This window comes from Camelus bactrianus, chromosome 32, assembly GCF_048773025.1.
Source record: "Camelus bactrianus isolate YW-2024 breed Bactrian camel chromosome 32, ASM4877302v1, whole genome shotgun sequence".
Classification (NCBI taxonomy): Eukaryota; Metazoa; Chordata; class Mammalia; order Artiodactyla; family Camelidae; genus Camelus; species Camelus bactrianus.
In genome coordinates this window covers 5485014-5512853 of record NC_133570.1, presented here as the reverse complement: position 1 = coordinate 5512853, position 27840 = coordinate 5485014, and the positions used below count along the sequence as shown (strand labels likewise).

At 51.0% G+C, this 27840-nt stretch overlaps 2 protein-coding genes across 5 annotated transcripts; one reads left to right on the top strand and one right to left on the bottom strand.

Annotated features, from left to right (window-relative positions):
- Positions 1-90: 90 nt before the first annotated feature.
- MTRFR (mitochondrial translation release factor in rescue) lies at positions 91-13713 on the top strand. Of its 3 annotated transcripts, none has more exons than XM_010969711.3 (4): positions 91-241; positions 2681-2813; positions 8396-8690; positions 10241-13713. In XM_010969711.3, exons 3-4 carry the CDS (start codon positions 8409-8411, stop codon positions 10481-10483), a joined length of 525 nt encoding a protein of 174 aa, XP_010968013.1. In that variant the 5' UTR covers positions 91-241; positions 2681-2813; positions 8396-8408; the 3' UTR covers positions 10484-13713. The 3 variants fall into 3 exon arrangements, with proteins under 3 accessions (XP_010968013.1, XP_045362454.1, XP_010968012.1); XM_045506498.2 differs by having other exon boundaries at positions 2681-2975; XM_010969710.3 differs by having other exon boundaries at positions 92-241; positions 2681-2880.
- Positions 12257-21866, bottom strand: CDK2AP1 (cyclin dependent kinase 2 associated protein 1). Of its 2 annotated transcripts, none has more exons than XM_074356434.1 (4): positions 21525-21866; positions 16941-17038; positions 15108-15234; positions 12257-13059 (listed from the first exon to the last, which is right to left on the bottom strand). In XM_074356434.1, exons 1-4 carry the CDS (start codon positions 21577-21579, stop codon positions 12992-12994), a joined length of 348 nt encoding a protein of 115 aa, XP_074212535.1. In that variant the 5' UTR covers positions 21580-21866; the 3' UTR covers positions 12257-12991. The 2 variants fall into 2 exon arrangements, with proteins under 2 accessions (XP_074212535.1, XP_074212534.1); XM_074356433.1 differs by lacking the exon at positions 21525-21866 and adding an exon at positions 17977-18122.
- Between the last annotated feature and the right edge of the window lie 5974 nt (positions 21867-27840).

Below are 27840 nucleotides of genomic sequence, written 5' to 3'. Positions count from 1 at the left end.
GGCGGGGTTGCTGTCAAGTCCTCTCATTTGATTGGCTCTCTGGGAACCTTCTGCCGCTCCGCGGGAAAAGAAGCCTCTGCTTCCCGCATGCGCAGTTAGTGAGACAGGCCTCAGGCTGGTGAGGGGAAGCTGCGGTAAGAGTACGGCGCGTGCGCAGACGGGACCGCGTTTGCGATCCAGGTTCTGCGGCGAATCCGGGTTCCCCAAAAGGTTGGGGACGAGAGGCCAGTCTTGAGGCCAGGTAAGCGTCTTCGGAGAAGCCAGGCACCCACACGGTTGCCCACGATTATCGGGGGCTCTGGCAAGAGGACTTGGAGTTGGGAAACCTGAGTTTCCTGGTTTGCGACCGTGAGTCGCGCAACCAATTGACTGAGGCCCCGCGGGCGGTGAGGTGAAGCCGGCCAGGCCCCTGAGCTAAATTTTCCCTGGACCTGGTTTACCCTAGGCTGGTGGGGGTCGGCTCTGGGGCTCTTCACGGACTTGGTTGGGGAGAGGAGGAGAGCCCACCGTGGTGGAGAAAACAGTTCCACCGAGGCCCGAGGACAAATGGAAAGATCCTGGTTTCCTTGTTCGGCAGAGCCTTAGGGAACTATCAGCAGCGCGGCCTGTTTGGGCAGAGGGGCTGTTTTGTTTTTGCCAAACCTTTAAGGACCACAGAGAACCCGCTTCCTTCCCCCCGGTCCCCAGCCCGTCTCATACACACTATTCAGTACGCGTTTTTCAGACTTAATGTTCTTAACCTGTAAGGTATTTACAGCTCTTAGATTTCCCTCCAAATGTCCTGAGCCCACACCAAAGTAGAGGGACTTCTCCATCCTTGTCACTTAGGTGTGCCTGAGAAACCAGAGTGAAGCAGATATTATTTGCCCTTGGAATGACAAATCTGCCAAGAGGCATTCCATCTGATCTGAGCCTCCTAGGAGTATGTACCAATTTTGTTTCAACAGTAAAAATTCAATCTATCCAAAACCCCATTCGTGTATGAAAGATTTCAAGCTTAAATAAATTGAATCCTTCCCCCAATTGTGTTAATTCACCAGTCAGTACTATGTTCGTGTAATACCTAACAAAAATCTATTTTTAAGCACATGGCTCTATTTCAGCGACCATGTTTCAAGCCCACCAAAAAAAAAAAAAAAAAGTCAGTTATATCACTAATTTCAGTTAGTTACAAAATCTATTACTTGAGACACCGTAGAATATTGCACTCACAGAAGAACTAAAAAATATGGGTTCCTGATACAGCTCCAGGCAGAGATAGGTGTATTTCCTTGCAAGAAAAATGTTGACCCCAAAATGGAGTACTAGAGATTAGTTCCTAACCATGCAAGGGGCAGGAAATCACTGCTTTTCACTACAAAATCAGATGGACTCTGTTTAGTTTGTGTATCTTTTGGTTTTGGTTTTTGGCAGTGTGATTTTGGGTAACTTTTTAAAAAAAAAAAACTAATGTCTTAATAAGCCAACATGTTCAGGAGCTAATATTCTGATTTTCAGAGTTACCTTGTTAACCAGCTGATATGAAATATTTTGGTAAATTTACACCACACTTCTTAACTTAGGTTAAGCTCTTTGGTAGGGCCTTAATTTTTACAAATTCAGAGTAGAAATTTCCTTTGACTAAATGGACTAGAGAGAAGTTTCATAAACAGCTAAAGAGGTAGTCTTTAAAGTCCATGGAAATGATTTCTGTATACAGGAAACAGAAATAGAAGACTTCAGAATTTCAAGTATATATTAAGTATAATAACTTAATCTAATTTAACCCCACTCATCTCATACTGGAGATTTTGCATTACTGGTATGCAAGCTTACACCACTATTTTATGGCCTTATAAGGATGTGATTACCATATGATTTTATTATAACATCATATTGCTCAACTATTTCTCTTTTGCCATGAAGGCTTCAAACTGACAGTTTTGAGTGGAGAGCTTTCACTCTGATTGGGATAAGATCAAGCTGTTCAGTAACAGTGACTGCTAATGGCTTGAGGCATTTAATGTCCATTAACCAGGGTGTTACTTTGTGTCACTCATTTTTAATATCCAGACAGCTTGTCATTGGTGGGAGTTGGGGAAGGGCAGTTATCCATAGCAAAAATGAGGAACTCTAAAACTTTCAATCTATAGTTTAACCATTAAACATGAAAGGAAATGATCAGGTGTACATATAAGTACAACTTTTTTTCATCTTTCCTGTCCTTTATGATTTTTATTACTATGGTAGATAATTCCTAAAGATCTCTATGTTTAAACCAGGACTTGCTTTGATGAAGGTAGTTTTTATCTTTCAAGTTTTACCTTTTTGAACCTACCGAGAAGTCAAACTTTATTCTTGGCATCATAATTATCTCTTTGGCCCATGATTTCATAGACCACAATTATGACCTCACCAAACAGCACGTCTTTGGTAATTTCATGGTTTCCAAGCATTTCTTAAATTGGACCATACCACGTATAATAATTTGCAGGTCATGTCCTAGATGCCCTTTTACTCTGAGCTTCTCAAACGAAAATCCATGAAATAGTCAGTTTGCAGACTGGGCTTATGGGGTCAGCCCACAAGAGATTCCTGAGCTTTGTACCTTAGGGATCTGAAGTGCTACCAAGTGCTTTACATTTGTGGCGACACATACGAGTTTCTTCTCAACCTAGCTGGTATTATGTCCATTTTACAGATGCGGAAACGTAGCCAGAGTTGCACAGTGAGTTGATTATGGAGTCGAGACACTGACGCAGGTCACACTGACTACGATGCAGGATGGCCTTTCAGGGACAAAAAAGTGACAAGGAGAGAGTCAAGAAAAGAAGGTGAGGAAAACGAGCTGACGCTTTTTAAGGAGCTGGAGGAGTAACAAATCTGGAGATATTCTGAAAGGTAAAGAAACAAGCAGTAGAAAGGACAGATTTATTTTAAAACAATGGAATACCCACTGTTCTTCCAAAATAAGTCTTCCTGAAACCATCCACATAGTACGTATCCCTTCTTTTCTTTATTTGCATGAAATATAACGTATTTCAGAGTGCTTTGAAAACCTAAGTCCTAAACAAATACAAGGCATCATTCATGGTAATAGAATCTCTGAGATTTTTAGAGGAAAATGTGGAATGTTGTTTTTGCTGCTTTTGTGTGTTCCTGTATTATTTTAATAGTGTAGTTGGTAAATTATAAACTTCCTGTTAGATGCCATAAATAGAAGGAAATCACAGTGATGCACCCAAATAGGCCAGGTGCAATTGTGGATTCAAAGTTTTCTGTTTAAAAAAAAAAAAACGAGACGGGATGTTAGTACTGTGTGAACTGAAAGCTTTTCTCTTTATCGGCTTCCTCGCTTTGTCTCTTGACCTGTGTGCAGCGGTAAGCCTATGCAGTTTAGACCAGACCAGAGTCTCCTCGTTCCCCCAAATCAAGAAGAGCTCTGCTGTCCTTTCCTGTTCAATCTATTGTGCTTTTCTTATTTGAGGAATAATTCTCTGGAGACCCTCACTGTGGGTGACAGTGCTTTATCTCCCATGTAAAGCCCCCAGCCTAGGAGACGGCAGGGTGTGTTTCAAGCTGCAGTGGTTCTCTTTGAGGAGGTGCCCCAGCCCTCATGAGGATTTCGAGCAACTACAACAGGAGGATGAGCTGGATGTGAAAGGGAGAGAAAGAAGGGCTGCTTTAGCTTAACTCCCATTCGGCAGGGAGCTCCAAAACACACTTTTGAAACATGAATTATTATTAAGCATTTCTCAGAAAAATCATTCTCTCACTTAGCTTCTGGTGCCATCAGCTGGCCATTTTGTCTTTTTAAAGCTGCAATATTGCCCATCAGTCTGCCCAAGCTCACTGTGCTTGGTCCTTCACCATTGACTAGGTCATTGTTTTAAGACCTATTTCACCCTCCTTGTTGGGGAGGGGAAACAAGACCATGACAAGCAGGTGCTCGGCACTCCTGAATTCTGGTCTCAGCTTCTTAGGTGTTATAAGCATAGGAAACAACACTCTGCAAGCGTCTGTCCCAGCAGCGGGAAGAACTTGCTAATTCCTGTCCCCGAAGTGCCTCCCAGGCTTCAGTGCGCCTCCCGATCACCTGAGGGTCTTGTTAAAATGCAGGTTCTCATTTAGGAGGCCTGGGTGGGGCCTGAGGGTCTCCGTTCCCAACAGGCTCCCGAGGAGTTCTGTTGCTGCTGCCACCCAGGACGGCAGCCACCAGCACGTGTGGCTAGTCCAAACTGACACATGCTGGAAGTGTGGCCACGTGTCAGATTTTGCAGACCTCATATTTTTAAAAAATCTCAATTTTTTATATTGATTACATGTTAAAACAGTAATATTTGGGATATACGGATTAAAACATACTGAAATTCACCTCATCCATTGCTTTTTACTATCTTTACTGTGACTATTTGAAAATTTAGAATTTCACGTGTGGCTTGCACTCTGTTTCTATTGGACAGTGCTGTTCTAGAACATCAGTGCAATAGAAGCAACATTTTTGGTGTTCCTCTTTTTTTTTTTTTTCAGATGACCCAGTTTCTAAATCCCCTTGTCACTATTTCATCTTCTCTTTTAGCTCAGATCGTTAATTCATTTAATTCTTTTCTCTAAATGGTTTCCTTTCCCGCCTGTTACCCTCCTTTACACCTCTTCCGTCTCCATCATTCCCATCCTGATCCTGGGGCCCACAGCGAACAGTCAGGCAAGCCTTAGAGCCTTGCAGAAGCCACCACCTCAGCTGGGAGCTAGTCAGAAATGCAGAGTCTCAGGCCCCACCCTAGACCTAATGAGCCATATTCTATTTAACAAGGTCCCCAGGGCACTTGTCTACAGGTGAATGTTTGAGCGGTGAGAGCGTTGACAATCATTCTTCCTAAAGTACCCCATTTCAGCTAATCTCCACATCTGTTCCTTCCTCAGTCAGTTTTGATGACATTTCTGCAAGGCTGACACACCATGAAAGTTGTGGCTAAGAGAAACTAGAACTCTGCCTTACTTAAAAATACCTGAACAGTGAATTTAGGCAAAATGCCATCCAGAACGTGGGCCCAGAGACTGATAGGCTATGTCTGCCTGAAAACCAATCCAGATACCCCTCTCTGTCTCGGAGACATAAACCATCCCCTGACTGCTCTCCAGAGCATGCGAGCTGCAGTGCAACAAGCCTCCCCTTGCTGCATCGAGCTTCAACCTGTGCTGGTTTGCTCGGGTCATGCCATCCCTGCCCGAGGAGTCTGCCTTGGTCTGAGCTGATCGTGGAAGCCGGAGGAGGGACTGTGTGCCAGCTGGGTACCGTCAGTAAGAAAGGTGCCTCACAGGGTGCAGGTTCCAAGTCCCGCTGGGCAGCGCTCCAGGTGCCCCAGGGGCACAGTGTAGTGAGAACCACTGGTCCACAGCGTGGCCCCCGTTCCAGACTCTGGCACATGTCTTACTCACAGACGTCTGAATTCCTTTCATGCTTTGGGCTCCTGGGACTCACTGAGGCCTGGGCCTGGCACGCAGTAGGTGTTGAAAATATTCACTGAGCAAGTTAACGTTCGCTGTCGTAAAGGCCTCAGCCCTGTTATCTCTACCTTGACTGAGTCAGAGAGGCTTTGACCTGAATCGCAGTCCGCTGTTGAGTGCAGACACCATCCTCTGAGGGAGAGAGCTGAGGGGATGTCAGGGCGGAGGGCCGGCCCGGGACTGACGCTCAGTCACGGGAAGGAATCAGGGTACGCGTCCAGACTGCTGGCTCCCCCTTCCTCGCACGGCTTGTTACCATTCTTCTTTTTCTCTTTTTTAATGTCACGATGAGCTCTAATTTGAGCTGCTTTTATTGTTCCCCAAAGGCTTCGGGTTGCTCTGTGGGTATCACAGAACCTGAAACCCAGTCCGTATTCTTCTCTGGGCTTTCGGGAAGTGGAACCGTGGGTGTGTTTGTCATTTCTAGCCGTCCCTGGAGTAGGGCCAGAGCTCCAGGAGATACTAAAAGTATCTGGAATTGGCCGATTGGCTGTTGGAATTAGCTGTTAAACAAAGCAGCCAGTGACTGAACCCTGGGGACCTTCTTGAACTCCAGTTGGGTGGGAGACCTTCCCGTGTGTGTCAGCTCTGAACTAGGGCAGAAAGGTAGATGTGAAACAGTGGGCCGGTGACGGAGCAGCTGATAAAAGCACTCTCCTCTCCGCCCTTTGTCTGGGCGTCTCGCCCTGTCTCAGACCTCCTTCCTTCCTTTGTCACTGCACTATATTCCCCTGCTGTCCCGCCTGGTCCGATTTCCTAGCAGAAGAGAAACCCCAAAGAGGGGCAGCGGGCTCCTGTTCCATCGGGAATCTAATCCAGGAACTAGACACTGTCTGATACACAAAGGAATCTTGTTCTGTGGACAGAAAGCAGAAATAAGAGGAGGGAAATTTTGGACATCTCATCACAGCTTTAAAGGGGAGCAGATTCTTTGTTGTAGAGATTTCACAGAACATGCCTGCGTTTATCGTTTATCTTTTCCTGAGGATACTTGTGGAATATCTCACACACACTAAACAAAACCAGTTTTTAAAGCACCACGTTCCCTGGCACACTCTGCTTCAAAATACCTCCCTTGGTAGCCACCGAGCACCTTTCGAACCACCACCTCCTTAATTATCACCCACTGGGACCGACGGAACACACTGAACACCACACTTTTCACAAAGAAGATATAAATTAGACCATAATTCCAGTCACAGAACTGTAGCATCGGCGTAAGGCTTTCATTATATATATTTTCCATAGATACAGTGGAGATAGATGAAGAATGTTCATTCTAAAAACGGCCCGTGTCACCTGCAGTGATAAGTAAGACAGGCGCATAGATTTCACATAACAGAACATGTGCCTGTTTGCAAGGAAGCAACGCCTAATGGCGTGTGTCCGCATTACGCTTCCTCGGTGCTCATCCAGCAACCAGTGCTGGGCCCGGTCGAGGCCAGCAGTCAACTGGGGTGAAGATAAATGAGCAGAGAAACCTGGTGAAATAATCTGGTGGATGTTAAGTTACTCTGGCCGAAGAAATTGGCTTAGGTGAACTCCAGTTGCTACGTGAGTTCGAGGCCCGCTGCCACGAGCTAGAGTTTACAAGGTTTCAAGTAGTTGAAAGAAGCTGTTCAGGGCCTCACAGGAACCAGTTGTTAAAAAGAGCAGTACATCTGGGTTTTTTGCGGGGTTGGTTTGGTTTGGTTTTGGGGGGTTTTTTGGTGCCCCGACAATCCTCGATCAAGAAGTATCAAGCGAGTGGCGCAGTGGTAGGTCCCCAAATCCACCTGGGCGAGACTTTGCTAAAAACCAGTCCCATGCCGTCAGAGGTATCAGCAAAGCCCTCTCCAGAAAACTGCTTTCTGATCTTACTCTATGCCTGTGTGGGCTGCGTGGAGAGGGGCTTGTTCCCCCGTCTTCTAGGTGAGGCGACGGGCCAAGCTTATGACTCCCCCCGCACTTGCAGGGGGAGGATGTAGATCTCTGAAAAGAGCTAATGCCTTTCAGATCTTCTGCCTTCCTCCCCTCAAGAAAAGCAAGTGCTGTGGGGCTCCCCATATCCTCACGGCTGTTACCCTCCGTACCATTCATGTGTCGACGAAGACGTTTCAGCCCTATGCTAGTCTCGAGTAGTTATTTAAACCCCTTGTTCAGTGCTGCTTTCTTGCTGAATGTCTCCTCTCTCCAGCTAGACTGTGAGCTCCATGAAGACAGCGTCTAGCTCTCTGACTTCACATCACTCACTATGCCCCGCGCGGTATTTTGTACCTAACAGGCACCTTAATGAAAAGTCAGATGACTTGGTAGTTCTGACGATGAGTACCAGTTGGATCACGTTACTGGCAGTGCTTCTGAGGGAACAGATGTTCCTATTCAAATCCATGAAACTGGAAACACTCAAAAAACAACAATCATGACATTGATTGATAGTGATATTTACTGCGTCAGACTGTTTAAGCTCAGCTATAAAATAGACTATCACATACTGTCGTCTTTCCATTTTGATTTCAAAGATTCTCACACATTTAAATAATGTCACTTGACTCAGATCCTAATTCTTGCTTGATGTACTATGTAATATTTCCTTATCAAATTACGGCTCCGTTCTTCTGAATTTCACACTGAAAGCCTCTCCTTCCTGAGAAAACAGCACCTCTGGGTGCTTTGAAGATATTTTTGGTCTGTATAAGGAAACATTTATCAGCTGGCAGGGCGTGCACTGCTGAGAACACAGTGGATGATGCCGGGCCGGAGAGAGGTGTGTGTTGCTGAGTAATCTGTCTGCACTCATTTCCCAAATCTGCTGCCTGCCCGACAGGTGGTCATCTTTTGAAATGGTTCATAAAAGGGGGTCTTAGAACCTGAAGCATAATCCTGGGAGCAAACAAGCCTGAAGGGCTGTCCTTTCTGTCTGATTCAGGTCCTGAGCAGCCATGAGCACCTCGGGTCTGTTTCGTTTTCCTGCCCGGCTGGCCAGGGTGTGCATGGTGCCATGGGGGCTCCGGTTCCCCGAGAAGCCAGCGCTGCTCTCCCTGGGAATGGTGGTCACTCCGGTCCAGGTGGCAGGCAAGAAGGACCACCCTGCTTTGCTCTCCCTGGATGAGCGTGAACTCGAAGAGCAGTTCGTAAAAGGACATGGTCCAGGGGGCCAGGCAACCAACAAAACGAGCAACTGCGTGGTGCTGAGGCACGTCCCCTCGGGCATCGTCGTCAAGGTAGAGGAAGGAGGCTGTGGGGTCATCCAGTTTCGGCCGAGGTGTGTTCTCGCTGTGGCCCGGGCAGTAGAGGGACTGCAGGACTCGTGTTCTGCCCCGAGCCTTCCTCCCAGGGGGAACCTCCTGCACGGCCTCAGGAGCCTCCTTCTGGGATCCTTGCAGCCAGGCTCTGACTGCTGCCGTCCCTGAACTTGGCAGGCACCCCGGTTCTGGTGGAGCCCCCGGGCTGCACACAGCTCTGCGGCAGTGCCTGGGCCCGGTCCCCCCGCAGCACATGGGCCCGGGCTGTCCGCCAGCAGTCTCAGCCCTCAGCCACCTGGCCGGCTACTCAGATGGGCGCGTCCTCCGTGTCCCTCCGTCCCCTTTGGTAAATGTCAGTGACACGTACCTCTCTGGAGAGGGAGGACTGAGTGAGGTAACAGAAGCAAAGCGTTTTCAGCACTCAGAGGAGAAACACTGGCCACAGGGGGAGTCTTCCTGCTGAGTATACAAAGCCAAGCTCTGATCAGAGTCCCACCAGCTGTCGGCACGCTGGCGCCCACAGGGCAGGCTGGTGCGGTGCTTTTTGCTGCTTCTGGTTTGGTTGTGGCCCCACTGCCTCTCAGTGGGTCTGTTACTCCACTCTGCACCCACAGGGCCCTGAAGGCAGCACTGGCCTCGAGGTGCAGGGGAGCGAGCAGGGGCAGGCCTCCTTATACCAGCCAGACGACACGGTTAGCAGATACTCACCTCTCGTATAAGCGTGGCCGGCGCTGTTCTAAGCAAATTCAGTTTGCATGAACTCTTTTAATTCTCAGAGGCCCACACTCGGTGATGTGGAATCTGAGGCACTGCGGTTCCTACAGCTGCAGGAGTCAACTCAGACCAAACCCGAAGTCTGTTCCCAACAGCTGTTCTTTGCTGCCATGTTTTTGAGCCAAGAGCACGCTAGTTAAAACCTCAATCCCTTTTCTCTTCCTCCTTGGGACAAGTGGCATTCATGAGCAACAAACAAAGTTCTGAAATGATTGCAGTTCATGTGTTTAACCTGTTTTGTATAACCTACTTCACATCTGCTCTTAGTACTACTCTGTCACCCTAATTTCACAGGATTTCTTTTATCAAATAGCTTTGCAAGGCACCCGCCTGTCGTAACGACACTGTTACACAATGAATATCACGGCTGACTAAAAGCAGGCTGCTCTCCTCCCTCAGACAGAAGTCTGTGTTCATAAATGGTGCACACAAAGGGCCTGTTCCCTGGCCACCAGCTAGACACACTGGTTGATGCTTTAAAAAATATATGGGGAGTTTTAAGTCATTTGAAAGCCACTGTTACTTCTAAAAAAACACAACACTCCCAATAATGAAACAGTCAGTGAAAGCCATCTCATACAGCTCGGGGGGAAGGCGGGGCCTTTGTCCTGTCACTGACCCACTGGGACTCCCGACTAGTGGCTTTGCCTCTGCGGGCCTGCCCCCTCTGTAAAGGGTCGAGGTTGAAATTTAATGATTCCTGAGGTCCCGCCCAGAACGCTGGCTTCCACATGATGAAATATCATCTCTTACAGTGCCACCAGACGAGATCCGTCGATCAGAACAGAAAGCTAGCGCGGAGAATCCTGCAGGAGAAAGTGGATGTTTTCTACAACGGCGAAAACAGTCCTGTCTGCAAAGAAAGACGAGAGGCAGAGAAGAGAAAGCAAGAAAGGAAAAAAAGAGCAAAGGAAACGCTAGAGAAAAAGAAACTCCTGAGAGAACAGTGGGAATCAAGTAGAACTGCTCCTGGAGAAAGGACTGCAGATTCCGACTGAAAGAACCTGCCGGGCGCTTCCAGGAACGGGGCGGCGAGCTCTCCGCCAGCGCCGCGCCGGGTCTGCAAGGGGAGTGCGTGCCGGGGACAGCCGAGGTCTCACATGGCAAGCGGACTGTGCAGAACAGAGACACGAGGACGTCATTTCTGCAGGACAGGGGCCCTTTCGGGGAGGGAGGGTTGTCACTGTGCTGTGGGGCTGGGAGGGGCTTCTGGGCAGCTGACGGAGTTCTGCTTCTTGACCTGGGCCGGAGTTAGAAGCCTGTCACCTTCTAAGCTATACATCTGTGTGATTGTATCTTACTGTATCAAATACTAGAAATGAAAAATTTTTTTGAAAAAAAGCATGAATACTAATAAGGAATTTTTTTATGGAAAACTGTAGAACTGAGTCAAACGTGAATGGCATTTAGTGCTCCCCTGTCATCTGCTGGGAGGTCACTGGTCAGTGACACGGAGATGTCAGTTAGCCTAACTAGTCAGGTTAAGAGAATAAGAGCAAGCAAGGTGGAGAAGGATTCCACATGTTAGTAAGTCACTTGCCCATTTACCCCATTAGCTCAATGGACTGTGTGCTGACAGGTAACCGCTCTGATGTGGACATACACACGTCATTCCCTGTATGTTGATTCATAAGAGGTGTTTCACAAACCTGGTTGTGAATCTGCTTGACACCATCACTCAAGCTGGATTCGACCTTACAGACTGCTGGGGGAGGGGGCCAGGCAAGGTTAGTAGCTTGATTTGTCAGAACACATCTGGAGTCTACGCATAATGCTAGTAGGGAAATGAACCAGGAGGTGAGCAGGCCACTGTCAGACAGCGGGTCTGCCTCGTTTCTTCATGAAGACCGGAGCACATGCGTCCAAGTGAGCTTGCCGCTCCCGGAAGCCAGTTAAGGCTCTTCTCACCTTGGAGCGGTCTGGTTTGGAAGCTCAGCTCTTCACAAGGCTCTCCGGACCTCTGGTCGCAGTGTGCAGGGCCGTTCCCAGTCCCAGCCTCCTTTTAGCAAGCAGCCAACCGAAGTATCTGGAGTGGTACACAAAGACCATAACAGCAGGGGGGAATTCGGGGAGCTTCAGACTGGAGGGACAGAGGCTTCGACTTCTGTTTCCTTTCTGAGCCTTCTGGAACGTCTTGTCATGTACATGAAGGAGATGCAGACAGGCCGACTCCCCGGTATCCATTCCTCACCTCCAGCGCTGTCACAGCTGGGACCCAGCCTCAGGCCTGTGAAAGTGACCACATCCCTCATTTCGGTAAATCCTCATTACGTGGGGACCAGTGCCTACGGAATATAGTAAAGATGACCTCAGAGTCCCTTTGGAAGGCACTGTCGGGCCACCACATGGGTTCTCAACACATATGAGGCGGCCCAGCTGACCCAGCACAGGGCAGGTAGCTCTTCCAGTGAGCACAGGATGAAGTAGCTAGCTCGAGTTTAGTAGCTAGCTGCGCTATACCAAAAAAAAAAAAAGGAAATCCTCACAGGATAAGCTCCTAAAACCTGCGAGTAGCCTAACTCGGGGTCCGGGGGAAGAGGGTCGCACAAAGGGCAGAATTGCCTCCACTCTCGGTTTTGTTCGGATGCACGCTTACATCCGCTACAGCTAAAATGTGTTAACGCAGCTTCACCTCACCCCTGCCTTCTGACTCACCCGACACATCCCATCTCTGACCCGTTGTGCTACTGACACTGTCACACAAAACGTTTCTGGGAGCTGTTCTTTAAAACATCACCAAGAATTCAAGGAACCCACATCTTAATACAAGCTGTTAATGAAAATAAGCTTTATTACATCAAGTAATAAATACATACAAAGATGCAAACAGTTTCATTTTGTTCCAGATGTTTGGATCAACTTACAGGAAAGGCGGAACTGAAATCTACATAGTCTTAGGGAAGCTTCCAGGGATCCTTGTTAGGTTTGGTTTGGGAGGCTGCTCTTTCTTCTGTATTTATAACTTGTGCATTTTCAAAGTGGACTTCAAAGCACTAATAGTCATGCAAATGCTTAAGCAAAAAAGAAGTTACATTAAGCAGAACCTACACTGTATGGCAAAGGGAGGGAGGGGGGACCGGCTACTAGGTTAAGTGTGCTGTCAGTCCGCACTACAACAAGAAACCCTTCAAGTTGTATCAGCTTATGAAAAGGTACAAAGAACAATCTGAATAACATAAATGTATTCAAAACAGGAGAGCAAGACACCGGTACCTTGGAGGCAAACTAGTCTGCTGTAAGACAGGTAACTTTTACGTGCATCTTTTGAATCAATGCTTTAAAGAAAAACAAACCTGGGTAGATCCTAACTATTTAAAATGTAAACCCTAATCAACTGCAAAACCGTTCCTTAATCTTACAGACTGTAGCTTCAGACGTAGTGAGCCGTGGGAGGGGCACAGAGAAACCAAACTGTTACCATTTTGAAAACAAAGTTTCATCTGAACAGGGGAGATGAACTGTAACTTCTCTAGGAAGATGGAAAGCCTTCCAGGCTCCCAAGGCAGCTAGGACCTGGCATTCCGTTCCGTTTCAGCCAAGCACTCCCTCACCAGTCCTCTAGCGTGGATGATGCCTGGAAGAGAAGCAGAGGCCGGCGTCAGCCAACAGCACCCATTCCAGAAGAGGAGGAGGGTCCTTCTGCAACCAGCCGAGAAGCCCTCAAACTGGAATGGAACTCGGATCTGCAGTCCGAACACCCAAGGATTGGAGCGGCTGGAAGAGGCACTACGAATCCTATCCTACCCCTTAAAGCCAAGACTCCTTTGTGTTTCCCTAAAATTTCATCCTGTGCTAAAGGTGACCGTCCCTGCAGGGGTGTCTGCACTGTTATCCTCCGCCAAATTTTATCTCTATGGTTTAGAGTTATTTATTGTTCATTGGGGGTTTTTGTTTTGGGTTTTTTTTTTTTGTTTTTTTTTTTTTTGCGTTTACTGAACTTAGACACCAAGAATCCACTCCTTCTAAGAGTGGACCCCTCAGGACATTGGGAATGACACCTCACGTCACTCAGGTGTCCCCGCCTCGCCGACCTGCTCTCCCCGCACTTGCGCTACTGTCACAGCTCCTCCACTCGCCGTCGAGCCATGAAGCCACAGGCATTACGTAAGCCGCGGGGGTGGCCACGTTCCATCAAGTCTTTACTTACGGACACTGAAGTTTGAACATCACGTAATTTTCAGATGTCCCAGAGTTTTACTTTTTTCACCATTAAAAACCACAAAAAACATTCTTGGCTCACGCTTGGCGCCTGACTCCCTCGCGCCCTATGACCCGTGTTACTTGCTGTGACAGAAACTTGGCGAGCTTGCTCCGGCTCCTGGTCAGGGTGACTGCGGGACCAGTTGCTCATCCCGGATGTGCCCTGGAGCAGCCACCAGGCACACACGTGTGTTGACCTGAACTGCAGGCTTTGTTGGGTGACCGCAGAGCGCCTGTCAGACCCTGGGGTCCGGCGTTTTCCCAGGCGTTTCCATTTGGGGAACCAGCTCTCTAGTTACCAGGACTGCGGGCAAAGCCATGCCCACCTGACCCCGGGACTGGACTAGGGTCAAGGTCCTTCCCTCCCCACAAGCCCTCTTCCATCCCAGCCTCTGCCTGCCAGTCCCCATCCCCATCCCCCTGCCTGTCATCGCCCAATCCAGCTTGGCAACCAGTCAGTCTCTTCACAAAGGTTTCATGAACCCAGTAAAGCCCACTGCTTTGGGTAGGAGTCTGCCCTCAGCCAGCCTCGCCCACCGCCGTGGAGCCGTGGCCTGGACAGCGGCGCCCCTGTGCACCCCAGTGCGCCCCAGACTTATAACCACAGAACATTCCCTTCTCACTTTCCTTCCAAGTTGCTTCTCTAACCTTTGGGGGGGACGACCCAAATCCCTCCTGAGATTAAATTTGCACATAGGCCACCGTGCGCTGAACTGCCGCCTTCTAAAGTAGAAACCCTTTTCTCCCCTCCACTCCCCTTTCACTTCACGAGGGAGCAACCAACCTATTTCCCTTCCTTCTGAAGTCGGCTGGTCAGTCGCATCTTCATGTGAGTCACTCTTCTCCCGTGGTACCATCCTCCCGCCCTCTCTCCCCTCTTCAGTCATGAAAGAACTTCAAAGCGTTCTTCCTCTCCCTCCCCAGACTAGGATGGACCACACACCCCCTTCCAAAGAGGAGAGCAGAGGGCAACAGGGCCCACGTCACTGGCCTCGCCCAGAGGAGGGAGCCCGCTGTCCTGGGCCGCCCTGGGCTCCCTGGGCCCAGCGTCAGCCAACAGGCACGGAGCCGGCCTAAGGCAGAGCTGCAGGATCTGGGTACAAAGACTCCCTTCTAAGGCAGGTGGACCCTCCCAGGAGCATGTAGGGCGAGGCAGGCTCACCCGCTACGGCTTCCCTTCTTCCAGGCCCCGGCTGCCAAGCACCCCTCACCAGACCCTAAGGAGTCTACATCCCACAGACCTGCTCTCCCTGCCTGATGTCTCCCCATCCAATGGTAATTCTGTAACAAAACGGGAGCCCCTGTGCCACAGGGGACTCTTCCATCAGCCATCCTCTGTCTTCCCCAGAAAATCTTTCAAGACAGCTAAAGAGCCAGTGCTCTGCGGTCACCCAGCAGGGGCGTCCAGGGCCCACGACGTACCCCGTTTTAGTCTCTCCATCGCGCTCTTGCTGCCCGCGTAGGTGGGTCTGATCTCCTTCCCCAGTTCTTCGATGATGGCCAGCAGCTCAGCGTATTTGCTCTGGGGCACCTGGCTGCTCCCAGTTCCCTGGAATCAGAAAGAAGAGGGTTCAGATGGATTGAACCTGATCCCAATACCATGGTCAGGACCCCACTGCATGCCAGTTGCAGCAAGGGCAGGGCCGGGGAGAGCACTGAGCCCAGGGACAGGCTGGTGGAGAGAGGGAGGCCTGGCTCAGACTCCCAGAGCTGCTGCCTCCACCGGGGCCAGGCCCGTCCCCTGTGGGGGACAACCAGAGACCAGGGAGCGGGCCCGCTCTCCTGTCCCTACACACTCCGCAGTCTCCAGAAAGCTCTTTCATCATCTCAAATGAAAAAAGAGGAGGACTGGCTTATTGACAAGGAAAGGTTCACTGAGAACTTCCTAAAGCAGCAGCCGGAGAGGTGGGCAAGTGCATCCCGGGAGCTGAGGGCCCAGAGTGGGTGAACGAGATGGAGGCCATACTTGAGTTAGCACGACCACAAAACTTGCCGAAGTCCATCCAGAGCGAGCCCAGAGTGTATTTAAACTCATCCATCCTCCCCCACCAGCAGGGCCCACCCCACAGAAACCCCTCCTCTCCAGACCCCTACCAAGAGCCTGAGCAAACACCCAGATCAGTGAGGCTGGGTGCCTGTGGGCCTGAGGGCCGAGGCCGCCTGCTGGGGACTCACCCTCTCCTCCCCCTAAGCCCCACTTCTCCTCCCACAGCCACCATTTCCCCCATCGAGTCCCTCGCCTGCTCCTCCCTCCTCTGCTTCCTGGCCTCCAGGTCCTTCCTTCTCTCCTCAGCATCCTCCAGGCACCTCCTCTGGGCCCCACGGTCCTCCTGCCTCCCCTCCAGCCACTGCCTCATGGCCGGGGTGCTGCGGGGCCTGTCCAGGCTGCGCTTGGCCCCAGCCTCCTGCCATCGCTTCCTCAGGGGAGCCTGAGCCCGTGCCCACTTCCCTTCCAGAGGCAGGATGGCCTGGCGGGGCATGGCTATGAGCCACCACCGTATCCCCAGGGCCGGCCTCCATGGCGACCTCGGAACACCAGTTCCAGCCCCAGGAGAGAATCTCACCACTGGCGGCCCTGGCACAGAGGGCGGGGCCTCACAGGTCCCCCCCACGTGGCAGCACCTCCCTGGTGGCAGCACCTCCCTGGCAGCAGCAGCCGTGGCTGGAGCTCCGGCTTATCCCACCCATGCACCCACCAGCCCAGTTAGGAAACCGGTCTTGGTGAGGTTACCAAGGAGGGGGTCACAGTCCTGTAACTGGTGGAACCAGGTGTAAACCCACCAGCTCTCAATGAAACCCACCTGGACTCCACTAGGATGTGGGCCCCAGCCTCTTTGCTGGGGCCACAACCTGATGGGGAGTGGGTGGGAACGGGGTCCCCTCTCCTATCCAAGCTCAGAGTCAGAGTTAAGGCCAGGCCTCACTTCCCCAGGGACCAGGCACAAGGAGACCCACCAGGGACATATGTCAGGTGGTGGCCCCAAGAGAAACTGTGGCTCTTAGGGAGAAAACTCTGGCCTTCCTTGGGCTCTCCCACCCCTTCCTGTCACTCAGTGTCCCCCAGGAAACTCCCTGCCACCCCTCCATTCTGATGCCTCAAGTCCTGAACACGAACCCAGCCAGGGGCCCGGGCTGAGGAAGCGCGGACGACTGCTCCATTCCATCATGTCCACTCCCGGATGGCAGGGAGCAGGTGCCCTCAGCGCCCAGGCCATCCATGGGTTCCCCTCCCCGCACACCACCCCGCTGTCTTACCTGGGTGTAGCCTAGCGATGGTGGCCCGTAGTCACTCAGCAGCTGGCGGTACTGTGAGGACGTCGCCATACTGGTGGAGGGCGGGTGGACGCTCCCAGCTATGGAAGAAGAGACGGGAGTCGGTAGTTAAGTAGCCTTGGCCAGTTGTACCCAATGTAAGGACTCTTGAGTCCCAAAACAGTCTCCCTACCCAAGACTCATGCGACCAACAGTGGGCTTTTGCCTTCGAGGGTAGAGAACCCTACTCCTGTCCTGTAGTTTGGCCATGGCTGGCACCTGGCCTAGGTGACTGATGATAAACTGTAGCTAACAGGCCGCTGCTCTTTACGCCCATCACAGCAAACGTCGCTAATCAACCACAGAAATCCTTCCCATCCATGCAGTTAAGACTGTTACCGAAGATGAAATTTGCTGGCTATTCTCAGCCTAAACCTTGGCAGTCCCCTTTCCCTGCATCCTGCTCCCCAGAGGCCGACATCCTAGAGCCACCTGGCTGCCGCAAGAGCCCACTTGCTACTAAGACTGGTCCACACCTGGGCTAAGACTGCCTGTGTGTCCAAACCTGTGCTGGGCTAGACGGTGAGAAAGATGGGGGAGGTTTGGAGGTTCTGAGACCTAACCCTGGTCAGAGACTGGTGCACTGGACACAAAGTCAGGAATCTGGAGTACATCACAGCCTGTGTGTCCTCAGACAAGCCCCTCAACTCTCTGAGCTCCCACTGCCCCTCCCCTAAGAGGGGACAAGACTCTTGACGGCATGAGTCTATGCCTGGATGGCTTGCACCCCACAAGGGGAGGAGTAAGACCCCACTTAAACGGACTGCATTACTGGGAGACACTGGCCCTCAGCAGAGGGACCACGTGGGGCTTAGAATGGAGTCTCCTGGATAGGGGATGGGGAGGTCCTCAGCAGGGAATTTTCCAGCTCCAGCTCAGTAGCTGGAAGCATGCAGACCCATAATGGCGTCCGAGTGGCCATTAGTGGGTAAAGGATGTCCTGCAGAATTACAAACAGCGGTAACCATGGAGAATTTACCTAGCCCTCCTCGGCAGCTGCCCGCCTGCCTCCACGCAGGGCCGGGGAGCAGCTTCCCCTCTGCCTGCCGCCCCCGGAGCCAAACGGTCTCTCTCTCACGCATACAGTGGGCTCTGCAGACTTGGCCCCGGGGATGGACAGCTGGTGCCAGGCCGGCCAAGCCAACCAGCTGCTCATCTGGTGCGGGCAAGGGGAGGGGCAGGGGAGGAAGGAAGTTCAGGAGCTCAGGCTGATGGAGCTGGAAGGGGCCCTGGAACCCCTCACCGTAGAGACACAGACCAGAGAGGGTGGGCGCTGCCCAAGGCCACACAGTGCAGAAGAGGCTAACACCACCACACCTGTCCCTCTGTCCAGGAGCTGGGGACAGATCTCTCCCCAAGATGTCTTCCTTGGTCTCAGGCCTGCCCTGGATTTCTCCCTGGGGCCCAGGTTTATGCTCAAACACAGGAGGCCCTGTCAGGAAACATGGATTCTGCCACCTCTAAGCTGGGAACTGTGAAGCACAGCTGCTCCAAGCCTCACTGCCCCGTCTCTGAAGTGGGGATGTTCAGACACCTGTGCCACGGAACTACAGGCACGTCTGTGACCTCCGGGTGAGGCAACTGTGAGTGTGGGGGGGCCAGAGCGCAGGAATGGGGCAGGGTGAGTGCACCCCTCACCACATCAGTCAAACCCCAATTTCCTGACCTTCTTCTGACGCAGGTGGTAAGTGCGGTCTGGGCAGCTCGGCCTTTATAGCCCCAGGCCAGGGTTCAAGCCCCGACCACTACAAGTTATTACGCTTCTCTGCAAGTCCAGGATGCTAAATGCAAGACTGGAGGGCGATGGGGGGTGTGCTGCACTGCTCAGCACTTCACAGCATCTAGAAGATTCCAACTCCATGGCAGGAGGTGAGAAGGACACCGTCTGGGCATTCCCTGTACCACCTCCTGCCCTCCTCCTCTTGCCTCGCTGACCCATCTCTCGTATGGGCAAGGGCTGGGACCAAGAGCCAGTCCAGCTGTGCCACACCTGGTGTGTGACCTGAGACAAGGCCCTTCTCTCTCCGGGCCTCAGTTTCTCCACCTGTTTGAGGCAATAGCTCCCAAAAGAATGTCTAGAGACTAGATCCTACTCCTCCATGGTGCTGGGGTTAGGTCTTGAGGGGCTCAGGGAGGGAGGGAGGAATGAGATCTTGGTCAGGGGCCTGGAGGCAGGTGAGAGTCAAATGATCAGCTCGAAGCTTCACTTTCCCATGGCCTGGGTGATGTGGCAGGTGACCCTGATTCTGTACCGGTGCCAGTCTCTTACTGGGTATTGAGAGGGGGGTGTCTGTGGCCCTGGAGAAAGTTGGCGGGAGGACCCCGAGTTCCACTCATGCCCCCTCCTCCCTGCAGGCACAGGGAGGGCCAGCAGTCTGGCTGCCGGAGGCCAGGGAGAAAACCAGACTGGGCGTGAGCACCGGCGTCTCAGAGCATCGCAGACAATGCGCGCAGTGTGCGGGGACCAGGGAGGGCCCGGAGCTGAGGGAGGGACTGGCAGAGGCCAGCAGCTCCTGGGGCCAGGCGCGGCTCCCCGCCCCCACGCCAGACAAAGAGCGGCCTGGGCCCGGGGAGCTGGCGGCCTTCCCGCCACTTGGGGCGCCTGGGGGGGCTCTCCGGCGGGGAGGCGGGGGCTTTGTCTAACTCCGCCACTGCCACCACCGGCCAGGCCGCGGCTTGGCAACTCGCGAGCAGGAGGCAGGGCCGGAGGGCGTGAGGGATGATGACAAGGAAGCTGGAGGAGCGGCATCGGAGAGTCCATCTTGGATGCAAATGGCACGGGGAGATCCTGGCTTTCTAAAGAGGTCCACGGGGAGGGGGGCAGCCCCCCACCACCCCTCCTGGAGTTCACCATAGGAGAAAGAAGAAAATCTGCGTACAGGTGCTAGCCAGCCCAGAACAGGGCTTCAGGGATCCTGAGTGGGTGACTCTGTCACTCTGTGACCCCAATCCCCAAAGGTCCCAGTTTAGGGCCCCTGCCTCAACTGTACCAGGGCAGGCATGAGATCTCTCCCCTGTCCAGGCTGGCAGCAAGACCCTCCACCTGTCCCACCCCAGAGTCAGATGCCGGAGGCAGTGAGAAATACCAGGGGCCACAAAGCCTGTCTCTGTGAGGTTTGCAGACCCCAGAGGAGGTGAGAACATTTGAGGAGAAAGCAGTGGCTGTTTGCTCGAGTCCACATTTGACCAACTCAACTATCCACCTGCCCCCCATCCACGCTCTGAATCTTAACCCTTTCCAATCCCCAAATCTGTGTCTAAATCAAATATGCATGTAATCCGTGTGTATATATGTACATCCATATACATAAATACTGCTTTCTGGGTCCCTCTTCGGATTTTTGGAGTTATGGAGTCAACATTTGAAGACAAGGCCCAAAACTTTCGGCCAACTGCCAGCGTGGCATTTCTGACCAGCATGGCCAATCCCCTCCCCGCCAAGCCCCCCCACCACGCCTCCCTCCACGCGCCTCACTTTTTCTTAAATTTGTTTCCCACCAAGAGTGTAAAGGAGAAGGCCTTGGTGAGGGGACAAGGCCGGTCACCTCTGAACCCCACAATTTTACCTTCCCCTCCTCATGTCGCCCTCGGTCACTGGGGCAAGACCCTGGGCGCAGCCTAAAGCTGCCTGACAACTTCCCAGGAGTTTCCTGGGACCGCCCAGCTCCAGCCCCAGGGAGGGGAGAGGATGGCCCCTGCAGCTTCTTCAGGAAGGGGTCCTCTAAACCTAGAGTTAGGGGCTCCAAGATGCGCGGCCCGGACTGAGATGCCGCCCCCACTCTCCGCCTGCAGGCACTTCGAAGCCCCGGGTCTTCTCCAACTTCTCTCACTCCGCGCACGCCAGAGGGGACCTCCCGCGCGCCCCGTTTGGAGCACCCCGCTCCCGCGCGCCAGGCCGAGCGCCCACCGACGACCTCCCCTGCACCGCCGGTGACCCCAGCGGCCCCACGCCCTCAGGGGCAGCTGCACCTGGCGCGCTCGCCGCCCGCAGCGCCGCCCGCGCGTGGCCTGGCCTTGCTCACGGGCACCCCTGCAGCCCAGGGCCCCCGCCCGGGCCTGCCCCTCCGCTCCCCCAGGGCGGCCCGCGCCGCGCTCCCGGCGCCCCGCTCCCCGCGCGGCCCGGCCGCTCCCGACTCCCGCCGGCAGGGGCCCTCGCCGAGCCGCCCAAAAGCCGGAGGAAAAAGGAGCCGAGAAAGCTTCCCTCGCCCTCGGTCGCCGCGCTCCCCGCGAGCCCTCGGCCGCCGGCGCGGGGGGGACCTCGGCGGCCGCCCGCGCCCCGGGCCCCGGCCCCTGCCCGGCCCAGCCGGAGGCCCGCCGTGGCGCGGGGCGCACCCGCGAACTTTGGCAGCGCGAGCGCCGGAATCATGGCGGCGGCGGCGGCTGCGCTGCCCCGGGCCGGGACCCGGTGCCCGCAGCCCCCGGCCGCCGCGGGCCCCCGGGAACCGGGGCTGGGGCCGGGCGCGCGGGTCCCCAACTTGGAGGCACTTGGGGCGCGGCGTGCGCGGCCCACGGGGCGCACTCACTCACCGGCGTTGAGGGAGGCGGCGGGCATGTGCGCGGTCAAGTTCGGTTTGTAAGACATCCCCCCGAGCGGCGGGGCGCGCCGGGGCGCAGCGGGGCCAGGCCCGCGAGGGCGGCGGCGGCGGCGGCGAGACCGGGCGGCGGCGAGGCGGCCCCGGCGTCCGTGCGCCCGTCCGTGCGCCCGCCGAGCTCCCGCGCACTTTTTGTTGTTGACGGCTCGGGCCGCACCGGCAAATATGGCCGTCCCTCACCCTGACACCACCGCAGTATATCACCCATACATCGGGCGGGCGCAGGGGCGGCCGCAAACTTTGAGCGGAGCCAGCGGGGCCGGCCCGGGCCGGGAGGGGGCGGCCCGGCGCGCGGCGGCCCGGCGTCAGGGGGCGGCTCCGCCCGCGGCCGCGCCCCGCGCCTCCGGGCGCGCTCGGCGTCCGCAACTTGGCAAAGTTTGGGGGGCTGGGGTCCCGGCGGTGCCCGAGGCCCGCGTGGGTCCCTTTCTTCTTCTTCGCTGGCGGCGCCCGAAGATTTGTTCTTTAACCGCTTAATTTGTATATTTTTTAATAAAACAGCTAGGTAGGATTGCAAAATTACTTTTTTTCCCCCTTGACTGTGGGGGCAGGGATGGAAAATTACCTGGAGAAAATGGTGGCGAGTGGTATTTTTAAGCACGTAGATCATTCCAGACGCAGAGGTCTGGCTACTCCCCAGAATTAAGGACAACCAATTCTTGACATTGATTTCAAATAAATTTCACTCCTTGTCGGTATTAAGTGGTTTTTAACCCCTTGGGAGCCTAGACTCCTTTGAGACCGGACAAAAGCCAGAGGCCTTCTCCCCTGGAAAATACACCCTCACACATACGTAATTCTGCACCTAAATTCACTTAAATATTTAAGAAGCGCCTACTATGTGCTGGGCACTGTTCCAGGCGCTAAGGATACAAGAATAAACTTGACAAAGTTTCCTCTCGCCTGGAGTTTTCCACCCTCCTCACCACCCCCCTCCCCCCACCCAGCTCACCCTCAGACTGAAAGGCAATCATCAAATGTATTTCGCATTAGATGATTAGCTTTTGAAAGTATTATTTCTTCGAGTTCTGCTTAAATAGTAAATCTTGTCAAAATACACAAGATGCCCACCCTTTTCTGCCATTTTTAATCGCCACGCTTGGCAGATTTTTTGACTAGGCACAGACATTCGGACATACCTGGATCTGATGAGCAAGGCAACAACCCCTTGGGGGAAGGAAGGGATCTACCCATGCCTTCCCTCTGTCCCTTTAGGATTGAAGGTACAGGTGACACCCCCTCCCCAGCACCCCGTGTAATCAGCTTTAGGCTGTTTCAGACAAGGATGCTTAGTGACATTTTATTTCATGAATAAATTAATGTCACCCTTTCCTACGCTGCTCCCAAGGGCTCAATACTCTAGAGGAACACTGTCCGATGGAAATACACTGCAAGCCACAAACGTAATTTAAAAGTTTTAGCAGTCACATTTTATAATGTTAAAAAAAAACCAACCTGGTGAAATTAATTTTCTTTTTTTCTCGCTTTTTTTGGGGGGAGGTGAGGGGGAGAAGTGATTAGGTTTACTTATTTATTTTAATGGAGGTAGTGGGGATTGAACCCAGGACCTCTTGAATGCTAAGCACGCACTTTGCTACTGAGCTACACCCTCCCCCTTAAGAATGTATTTTATTTAACACAGTATATCCAGAACAGTATGAGTTCAATATGTACTAAGTACAAAACAACAATTAAGATATTTTACATTATTTTCACAATACTAAGACTTCAAAACCCAGTGTGTATTTTTTTATTGGGGGGTAACTTGGTCTATTTATTTACTTTTTAATGGAGTTACTGGGGATTGAACCCAGGACCTCGTGCATGCTAATCAGGTACTCTACCGCTGAGATATACCCTCTCCCCACTGAAGTGTGTATTTTGCTTTTGTAGCTCATTCTAAATCAAACTAGTCACATTTCAACAGCCACAAAAGCTAGTTGTTTTCCTGTTGGACCAGTGCAGAGCTAGAAGCTACAAGCAGAGGGCTCATAAGGCTGACAGACCTGGGTAATAATTCTGTTTCCATCACCTATTAGCTGTTTGACTCAACCTTGGGGCAAGAATCTAGTTTTCGGTGGCCTGCCTCAGTTCCTTCTACAGATGTTGTGGGCTTTTCTCTTTCCATATTTTATTTTTACCACAATGCCCACCACCATCACTTTAAGTCCCATACATCATTGAAAAATACTTTTCCGTTTGTTTCTAATTGAGATCTAGTTCACGTGTAAAACTCACCCTTTTAAAATATACAATTCAGTGGGTTTTAGTCTATGCACAGAGTTGTGCAATCATCACCACTATCTAATCCCAAAATACATCCGTCACTCCGAGAAGAAACTCTCTACTCAATAGCAGTCACTCTCCATCCCCCTCTACCCATAGCTTTAGGCAACTGCTAATCTACTTTCCATCTCTATGGACGTACTGGTATATTCTGAACATTTCCTATGAATGGAATCATACAGTATGTGACCTTTTGTGTCTGACTCCTTTCACATAGAATAATACTTTCAAGTTCCATCCATGTTGTAACATGTATCAGGACTTTGTTCCTTTTGACGGCTAAATAATATTCCATTGTATGGATAGACTGCTTTTGTTTATCCAGTTATCAGCTGATGGACATTTGCATTGTTTCCACTTTTTGACCATTATGAATAGAGCTGCCATGAACATTTGTGTACAAGTTTTTGTGAACATGTTTTTAATTCTTTGGGGTGTATACCCAGGAGTGGAATTACCAGGTTACATAGTAACTGTGTTAAACTTTTTGAGGAACTGCCACACTGTTTTCCATAGCAACTGTATTGTTTTATGTTCCCACCAGCAATGTATAAGGATTCCAGTTTCTCCACATCTTCACCAACACTTTTATTATCTGGCTGTTTTATTGTAGGCATTCTAGTAGGTGTGAACTGGAATCTCATGGCTTTGATTTGCATTTCCTTCGTGGATGATAATGTTGAACTTCTTTTCATGTGCTCACTGGACATTTGTGTATCTTCTTTGGAAAAACATCTATTCCAACCTTCTACCCATTTTTTAACCTGTGTTTTTATGTTAAGTTATAAGAGTTTTTTATTCTGGATACTAGTCCCTTCTCAGATACACAGTTTGCAAATATTTTCTCCCATTCTGCAGGCTACCTTTTCGTTTTCTTCTTAGTGTCCTCTGATATACAAAAGTTTTTAATTTTGATGAAGTCCAGTTTATCCATTTTTAAGTTTTTATTTGCTTGTGCTTTTGGTCTAGCCCAAGGTCATGAAGATGTTCACCTGTGTTTTCTTCAGTTTTATACTTGTTTTTCTTGCATTTATGTCTTTGATGATCCATTTGCAGTTAATTTTTGTGTATGATGTGAGGTGGGTCCAAACTCATTCTTTGCGTGTGGATGTCCAGTTGTCCTGGCACCATTTGTTGAAAAGTCTGGTCTTTCCCCATTGCATGGCCTTGACACCTTTGCTGAAAATCAGTTGATGGTGAATATGGGAGTTTATTTCTGGACACTCAATTCTATTCCATCGATTTTTGGTATCTATTCTCATGTAAGTACCATACTGATCTGATTACTGTAGCTTTGTAGTAAGCTTTGAGTTCAGGAAGTATGAATACTGCAACTTTTTCTTTTTCAAGATTGTTGTGGCCATTCTGGGTCCTTTGCATTTCCCTATGAATTTTAGGATCAGCTTGTCCATTTTTGCAAATATATATATATACAATTGGAATAGGGCTCATATTAAATGTGTGTATCATGTGAGGGAGTATTGCAATCTTAATTTCAATATTAAGTCTTCCAGTCCATGAATGTAGGATGTAGGATGTCTTTCCATCATTTATTTTATTTTTTCAGGGGGCGGGGGAGTCATTAGGTTTGTTTATTTATATATTTATTTATGTATTTATGTATGTATTTATTTATTTATTGGAGGCACTGGGGATTGAACCCAGGACCTCCTGCATGCTAAGCAGGTACGCTACCACTGAGCGATACCTTCCCAACCAGGTCTTATTTCTTTAATTTCAACAATGTTTTATACTTTTCAGTGTACAAGTCTTGTACTTCTCTGGTTACATGTATTCCTTAGTATTTCATTATTTTCAATGCTATTGTAAATGCAATTTTCTTAATTTTTGGATGGCTCATTTCTAGTGTGTAGAAATACAACTGATTTTTGTAAATCGTCTTGTATCCTGCCCCTTTCCAGAACTTGCTTATTTGTTGTAATAGTTGTTTTGTGTCTGCTTGTAGATTCCTTAGGGTCTTCTATGTGTAAGATCATGTCATCTATCAACAGAGAGTTTTACTTCTTCCTTTCCACATTTGTCTTTCTTGCCGAATTGCCCTGACTAGAACCTCAAGGAGCTGTGCTGGACAGAAGTGGTGAGAGCAGACATCCTTGTCTTGTGCCTGATCTTAGCGGCAAAGATTTTAGTTTTTCACCAGTAAGTGTGATGTTCGCTGTGGGCTTTTCATAGATGCCCTTTATCAAGTTGAAGAAACTCCCTTCTCTTCCTAATTTGTTGAGTGTTTTTATTATGAAAGAGTTGGATTTTGTCAAGTGCTTTTTATTCATCTACTGAGTAGAACATGGGTTTTTTTGTTTTTTTTTTCTCCTTTTATTCAACAGATGGTTATGGAGCGTCTGCTAAGTGTCAGGCACTGTTCTAGGGGCAGCAGGGGAAGACAAATCCCGCGTTGTCCCCAAGCTTATGGTTCCAGGCATGGCAGCCCTAGTTAGCTGTCCCCTCTTACCACACCCCACTGGAGCGATCTCCTTACCCCTTGCCTAACACTGGTTATTTTTCTTCAAGCCAGACTGAGTTAAATGACCCTGGCGCTTGACCATTCCCACCTCAGAGCCTTCATTACACCAACGTGCCCCGCTTGCTGCATTTGGCGAACTCCTGCTCACCCATCAGAGCCCCGTTCAACTGTCCCCACCTCTGAAAAGCCTCCCCTGGCCAGCTGCCCCTCTGTGGATGCCTGCTATTGCCTTTAAGCTGGTCAGTCTCCTTCATGAGTCTGAGCTTCTGGAAAAAAAAAACTGCATCCTTGAACATCTGCTCAAGGCACATAGAACATTTCATAAATGGCCTCAGTGTGCTCCTAGAAATGAGACCAAGTGAGGTCAGTTCCCGTTTGCAGGCAGCAGTCTGGTTCTCAGCCTTCTTCCTGCTCACAGCTCACTTTCCATGACAGATGTGTTAGCTTCCTGGGGCTGCCATAACAAATGACCACTAAGTGGTGCCTTAAAACAACGGAGACCTACTCTCTCAGAGTTTCTGGAGGTCAGAAGTCTGAAATCAAAGTGTGGGTGAGGCTACCCTCCTTCTGAAGGCTCTAAGGGAGGACCCTTTGCCTCTTCCAGCTTTTGATGGCCCCACGGTCCCTTGGCTTATGGCTGAACCCTCCAATCTGCAAAGATTTTTTTTCCCCAAAAAGGTCACATTTACAGATTCCAGGTGGACATACCTTTTTTGAGGTGTGGGGCACCATTCAACCCACTACAGGAGGCTTCAAAAAGACCTGAATTTTTTTCCCTTTCTCCTCTGAAAGTTAAAACCCCTAAAAAGGGGGGAAAACGTTGCAAGTGGCACCCCTAGAAACATCTGTATGAAGCTCCCTCAAATAGTTTCCTTTAAATGAGTAGTTTTAGAAGGATCTAGAATGGTCCCTTATTAGTTTAATGGGCATGTCACAGAGTCCCTTGCCAGGGAGCAGAGCAGGTGAAGGAGAGAGGGGGAGCCCAGTGGGACAGAGCTTGGCGTGGAAGAACATCAGGAGGAAAGCTTCAGTCCTGGCGCCACAGCAACTTCTCTTTAGGCTTCAGACAACTTGTTTGACCTCCCTGGGCCTTACTTTCATCTAAAAGATTAAGGGGGTTTGACGGGATGAAATTCTAAGAATTCTCGAAACTCTAACACCCTAAGAAGGCAGACAGACAACACACGTGCCATTTTCCCCAACAAAACCATCAGCCCAGGAAGGCCTTGAAACCATTTTGAAACTGTTCCCATCACTGGACACCATTCTGGGGCAATCAGTTCCAAAGTGAGGTGCGCCTGCCCGGGGGTAACAAGGTGACTCGGAGGAGTGGGGGGGTGTTAGAACTCCTGCCTACGTGGGATCTGCTGTGTGCATCTCAGCACAGTGGCACGCGCAGAACTTGTAACTTTAAATGAATGATAGTGGAAGTTAGCTCAGAAATGTTTATTAGAATATGTGACAAAAAGGTTTGGAGACCACTGAC

Bases quoted from the DNA above. Each gene is read 5' to 3' on its own strand.
- MTRFR (XM_010969711.3), top strand. From the start codon at position 8,409: ATGAGCACCTCGGGTCTGTTTCGTTTTCCTGCCCGGCTGGCCAGGGTG. The intron at 8,691-10,240 runs GTAGAGGAAGGA...CATCTCTTACAG, and splicing joins CCTCGGGCATCGTCGTCAAG to TGCCACCAGACGAGATCCGT.
- CDK2AP1 (XM_074356433.1), bottom strand. From the start codon at position 18,079: ATGCGTGAGAGAGAGACCGTTTGGCTCCGGGGGCGGCAGGCAGAGGGG. The intron at 17,039-17,976 runs GTAAATTCTCCA...CTTCTTCCATAG, and splicing joins CAGCTGCCGAGGAGGGCTAG to CTGGGAGCGTCCACCCGCCC. The intron at 15,235-16,940 runs GTAAGACAGCGG...TTCTGATTCCAG, and splicing joins CATCGCTAGGCTACACCCAG to GGAACTGGGAGCAGCCAGGT.